Here is a 6,181-nt window from a genome sequence, read left to right as displayed (position 1 = left end):
CAAAACTCAGTGTGCCGCAATATCCACCCTCTAAGGTCTTTTTTTTTCTATTCCAGACTCTCATGCATAACATCACATTGCTTTTAGTTGTCACATCTCTTTTGTAATGGTTAAATGTTTCTTTTCAGCACAATTCTTTTGGCTGTGTCACTATTGTGATTCTGAAGTAAATTCATAGATAATATAGGCACACAATTTAAAAATCAATATGGTGACCTACATTAGCACAGGAAGAACAGAAGTAGGACCATTTCATAATGAATGTGTTTGCTTTTAACAATGTTCAACTAGAAATGCATCAGAAGTCATAAATTAGACATGTGCACCTACTTATTTTAAGAGTAGGAAGACAAGAGTCTGGATTGCCAGTGATACTTTTGTTTCTGATGTTTTGCAAGAACTAAATAAACATTTTTGTGTGTATGTGTGGACTTGCTGCCAGTGGCAGTTACACATGTGCAGGGTACAGATGCACTGCTTGTTGACTTAGGTGCCATGAGTGGAAGTAGCTTCGTGTCCTAATTTTCCAAAGTTGTGAACAGAGGACTGACTGACTTCTCTAGAGATAACAGTAGTTACATCACTGGGAAAGTTCTCTGTGTGCTCAAAAGGTACAAAAAATGTTTGCTTATATAGGAAACAAAGTCCTAATGTAATTAGAAGCACACTGTAGGGGCTGGCATTATGCCATAGCAAGTAAAGCCGCCACCTGTGACAGTGAGTGCTGGTTTGAGTCCCAGCTCTTCTGCTGCTCATCCAGCTCCTTGCTAATGCACCTGGGAAGAGAGGAAGGTGGTCAAGGTGTTTGGGCCCCTGCAGTCACACGGGATACGCTGATGAAGCTTCCTGGCTTCAGTCTCAGCCTGGCTCACTTCTGGCAGTCTTGGCCATTTTAGGAGTGAATGCGAGAGGAGGAAAAATCTATCTCTTGATCTCTATAACTCTTTCAGGTAAAATGAATAAATCCTAATATATATATGTATACGTGTGTGTGTGTGTGTGTGTGTGTGTGTGTGTGTGTGCTTTTAAAAGTAGCACGTTTTAACTGAGCTGGAGGTCCCTCCTGGCATATGAAGGCTTGGTGGGACACAGTCTCCTGTGGCCTTGTCACTCCCTCTAAAGGCCAGTGACTGCCTGCTCCTCTCATTATAACCAAAGAAAGCATCTGCAAATTTCCAAGATGCTCCCCTAGGGGGCACTGCTGCTGTGACATGAGGTGCTAAACGGAGCTGAACTAGATACTTAGCTTGGCTTCTACCTTTATAAAATGAGGACAGTAATAACTGAGTGGAGGAAGACAGTGCAGACAACACACTTAGCCAGGTGCCTGCTACCTTGTGTGCCGTCGCAAGGGTGTAAGCTAACATTATCTTCTACTTAATCAGCAAGGGCTTGTGTCTACTTAGCATCCAGGCAGGCTTGAAAAGCACTACCATCCTGGCCCAACATGTGAAATATGCAGTGAATTATTAAATTGCTTGCAGTTCAGAGAGGTGTGCCCGGAGTTGAGCTGGAGTCAAAGGGATCTTTCTGGGGCAGATGGCAGTGGCTTAGTGAATCAGGGCAGCTGGAACATGAAGGGACATATATTTATCCCATGAATAAAAAATAGCCCCTAGATGGTTCCTTCTCAGCACGCAACCACCAGCCCAGCAGCATCCGCTGCAATGGAGGTTAGAAATGTGGGATCTTTCCCCATCTCAGACCAGCTGAGAATCTTTTACCAAGGATCCCAGTGTTTGCAGGTGTGATGCTTTTCCTTGCCCATCCTGACACTCCTGTAGCTAAGGAAGGTGAGCAAGGGGGGGAAGAAAGCCTAGCAAATCAAATTAACGCAAGTTTGATGTGACATGGGAGTCTGCAGACGCCAAGACCCCAAGACCAGGAAAAGCTGCCCGTGTTTATGCTGAGCTGTGCAGCAGTGAAATGAACAAAGGTAAATCAACAAGGCCTGGCTTTCTGGGTGGTGTTTGGCCTCTGGGCAGTGTTCCTCCCTCCTGGGCCGAGGACAGGGCTCTTCTGTAACGAGGGTCTTAGGGTGTCGGTCAGCATGGGTTACAGTATTCCTTCATGGCCAGGTGGAGGAGGCTGGAGCACCAGTCTAGGCTTTATAGCTGTCTTTGGGGAGAAGGGTTCTCCCCAAAGAAAGAGGAATCCCAGCTTCTATGGACTGCTTTGGGGGAGGAGCAGAAGCTTAGAAAGAAGGGCAACAGACAGAAATATCTTGCTCTGAGCCTCTTTCTTTCACTTCAAAGTACTCAACGTGCCAAGGCATGACATACTTTGGGGGTATTGTTGTTTTGTTGTTTCCTATATAAACATGTCCATCTGCATGTTTATGTTTGCAATGCATCACAGACCCAACCGAGGAACATGGAACCTGCTTTTTGGATAGGAGCCTGCTGCAGACCATCTTATCCCCACCCCCCATGTGGCCCCCCTCGTGTGTGTGCGTGCATGTGCAGGGAGAGGTACGGGGAGGAGTGAAGGTGGTTTGTTTCAGAGAGTCCCAGAGAAACCTGAGTTCTCTTGAATCAGAATTTCAGAGAAGCAGGGAGAAATAGGCATCAACAAGCAAACAAAACAAAAACCCAAGTGATTCGGAACGAAGGGGTGCCTTATGAAAACACCTGTGACGCCTGCTAACGCACATCCACTATGCGATCAGAATCTGCAGCAGTCGAGGCCTGGCTGGTTTTGCCTGGTCTCCAGGTGGTTCTTGGAGAGCCCTTGAGAGAAGGATCAAGTGGATGGTGCAAGGCTGGAGTGCTGGAGCTGGGAGGGAAGTGTGCAAGCAGGTCTGAAGGCCATCTACCTTCAGGACAGAATCAGGATCGGTGGGTAGGAATTGTTAATTTTTAAATCCAAGGAAGAGGGGGTTTTGAAACAATTTAGCACAGCCCTTCAGTTTACTTGGAGAAATGAGTTGTTCTTAAAGGTAAAGTGGGGTGGTCAACGTCAGGTCAGTCTCCTAATTGGAACCACCCTAGCGCCCCCTCCCCCCCAGCAAGGCTTGTTCCCAGCACATCAGAGAGGCATTTCCATCCCTCTCTGCTTTGGATTCCAAGAACAGCAGCCAGGAGAAAGGACACAGGACGAATTCTCTACACGAGGCATTTCAGAGTACTCGGGTTAGATTTAGAGAGATGGTATGAATCTAAAGACGAAATCTGGATTCTAGAACTTGGGTGGGGAAACCTCTAAATCCATGCTAAGTCTTTTAAAAACGGTGCACGCTCCTCAGCACTGAAACCCAGCCCCAGGTACCGCCGCAGCGCGCAGGCAGAGGTGCCGCAGCCGGAAGCGTAGGGCCAGGCATGGGAGCCCCACACTCCCAGGAGTCCCGAAAACTTGCAGCATTTGGATAAGAAAAATGATAAGCCGAACTGGACGCGACAACAAAGGCCTATGGACAGTCGCAGCGGGGTGTCGCGGGGTGGGGAGAGATTCAAGCATCTTCCGCAGAACCGTCCGCCGTGCCCGGCATCCCATCCGCTGGCTAAGCTGGTGCTGGACAGAGGGGGAACTCTGGACGGAGAGTTTCAGCCCCCGAGAAGGCCCAAGACCAAAAGAGACCGGCAATGGGGGTGGCAACCCAGGCGGGGACCCTACTCTAACGCGCTATTGCGCTCAGAGGGCCACTGCCGCCCTATTGGCTTAGCTGACTCCAGGAATCGGGTCTGAGGGGTCCCCCTGGGTACCATCCAGCGGCGCGGGTGAAGTAGGTGCCTGGTCGCATGCTTTCCTAGCCGTGCAGGATCCGCCTGCTCGTCCCCACGCACACCTGGAACAGTCCCCCTAGCGTCCGCGCGTGTGGCCAGACCCGGTCCCTCCCACCCTCCTCACCGGCTTCGGTGCGCGGGCTCCAGCGCCGGCGCCTTGGGGCGGGTCCCTGCCGCCCGCACCTGCCCCCAGGGGCGGAGCGCGGCGGCGACAAGGCGGCCCCAGCCTCAGCTACCCGGCGAGCTAGCCGCGCGGCTCTCCATCCTCCCCTCCCCTCCCTCTCTCCCTCCCGGTGCACCTCCTTCCCTCTCCACGCGGTCGGTCTGTCCGTGTGTCCCTCCCTGCGCCCACAGGAGCTGCGGCGCCTCGCACTTCGGACTCCTCGCCTCCTCCGGGATCCGCAGCCCGGCGCCATGGAGCCGGCTTTGGGCAATGAGCGCCGCAGCCCCCCTGGTTCAGCCGTCCAGCCTCCGCCCCGGGGCCACACGCCCTTGACCACAGCCCCCAGCCCGGGCCCGCTGGGTTCCCCGGCTCGTGAACCGCCCCAGCCCGAGGAGGAGCGGCAGCCGCGCATCAGCGAGAGCGGCCAGTTCAGTGACGGGCTGGAGGACCGAGGTGAGCGGGCACCGCCCCGGGCCTCCCGGGCCCCTAGCGCGGACTGGGTCGGCTGCGCCCGAGGAGCCGCGGATCCGGGCTCGCAGACTCGCTGTTTAGGGCCCGGCAGGGTGCTGAGCTCCGCGCCTCGGAGCGTGCGGGGGCGCGGAGCGTGGACTTCCTAGCCGAGGCGCGGAGAGCAGGGGCGGCATTCCCACCTCCTGCGGCCGGCACCGGCTTGGCAGCGGTTCCATCCTCCTCGAGCTTGGAGAACCCGGCTGCCTCCCGGCCGACCCCGCCTGGGCCCGTACCCTTATGTCGCCCGGCGAAAAGTTTGCGAAAGGCTTTATGGCTTTAGGAGCCCAGCGCTCCCGGGGGACTGCGGGTCCCGCTGGACTCAGAGAACCCGGACTGGTTGCTCTCTTCTTGCAAGCCTGCTTCGGCTGCCAAGGGAACTTCAGAGAGTTAAGTCTCGTGGTGTCACTCTAGCGTTTGGGCGGCTCGCCCCCTCTAAGGGCGCAAGGAAGGGTGCGAGCCAGGGCTCTGGCCACCGTGCACTGAGGCAACCCAGGCTTGCACCGGGCGCCAGGGCCACCAAGGGGCATTGCCCTGCTGTCTGGTAGTTGGGGCAGGAGATATTGGGAATGGTCCACTAACCTGCTGTGGAGGGATGCCACTGAGACCAGGCAGCGTTCAGAGCACACAGTCTCTGCAGCCTTTCCTTGGACCCAGGCCTCCTGGAAGCCCTCCAATGTCCTCCCGGGCACGGACGCAGTCCCCTCCCGCCCGAGCTCCCTAGTGAGTGGTTCACAGGGAGTGGAGCAGCCTTCAGGGTTCACTTTGGTGCCCCCCCCCCTCCTGTGTCTCTCCCTCGTTTCTTTTGGGCTGGGATTCCTCACCGCGTCTACACCCCTTCTGCTTCTTGCTGCTTTGCAACGGGACTCCTCGAAATGGATATGTTCAAACCGCTTAGGGGCCGAAGCAGGGTCCCTGCAGACCCGGCCTTGCCAGCGGGCTGACGTGTTGGGGGAGATGGGGGAGATGGGGGCGAGCGGGCGAGAGAGCAGGTTCTCGGCCTCTCCACCCCCCTTTTCTTGGAAGCAGTATTTGATCCTCTGTGGCGGGTTGATAGTATATTTTAGTCTTAACAGGTTTCCGTCCTATTCTTAGACTCTCCTGTACATTTTTATTCCGGTTTCGTGTTCGGATGCACGATTTCTTTCTCCTTAGAAATTCTAAGTCGTAGCATGAAAGATAGAATTGACATGGAGACGAACATGGGCAGCGATGCTGGGCAGGATCTGGAGCCGCTCCAGTGGCAGACAACGAGTTCGGCACCCAGGTTTCCGGTTCTCTTCTGAGGCCCGTGCCCTCGTAAGGACCCATGCAAGCCCAGCAGTTACATGCAATGGGGCTAATTGCCACTAACCCCTGCAACTAATCTTGTAGAGATTTTTATTTTATTAGGGAGGAAAAAGTGGATTGAGCTTGTTTTGTGCGACATTGCGGGTCATCTGTAGGCGCTGGCTTTTTTCTCCGCATCCCACAAAAGGAAGGAAAATAGTACTGGGGTGAGTTAATATTTAGGATTATCTTGTAGCTCAGGATCAAGCTGTGACAAAAAAAAAAAAAAATACAACCCCTTCTGAATTCGTTCTTGGGCTTATTTTCTAGTGGCCAGCTGAATTTCATTTTGCATTATGTGATGGCGTGAAAGCCTTCAGTGTTCATGAACTGCCTGGGTGAAGGCATTGCAGGTCACACACAGCCTCCTTGTTGGGATGTGTCCTGGTCCCCAAAGAACCCTCTGCCGCGTGTGTGGCGCACTGGGAGCAGAGCTGAACGGCGATGTGACATTCTTTTG

At 53.9% G+C, this 6,181-nt stretch overlaps 1 protein-coding gene across 1 annotated transcript in view; it reads left to right on the top strand.

The window, feature by feature from the left end:
* Window positions 1-4,102: 4,102 nt before the first annotated feature.
* TMEM163 (transmembrane protein 163) overlaps window positions 4,103-6,181 on the top strand; it is a 281,838-nt gene continuing 279,759 nt past the window's right edge. The window contains exon 1 of the mRNA XM_040971488.1: window positions 4,103-4,338. Coding sequence (XP_040827422.1) covers window positions 4,137-4,338 — 202 coding nt within the window. The 5' untranslated portion in view covers window positions 4,103-4,136. The remainder of the gene's footprint in view (window positions 4,339-6,181) is intronic.

This window comes from Ochotona curzoniae, unplaced genomic scaffold (genome assembly GCF_017591425.1).
Source record: "Ochotona curzoniae isolate NIBS_2020 unplaced genomic scaffold, NIBS_Ocur_1.0 contig_2210, whole genome shotgun sequence".
In the NCBI taxonomy this organism is placed as follows: domain Eukaryota; kingdom Metazoa; phylum Chordata; class Mammalia; order Lagomorpha; family Ochotonidae; genus Ochotona; species Ochotona curzoniae.
Note: the sequence above shows the minus strand (reverse complement) of the source record. Positions and strands in the feature narration are given on the sequence as shown.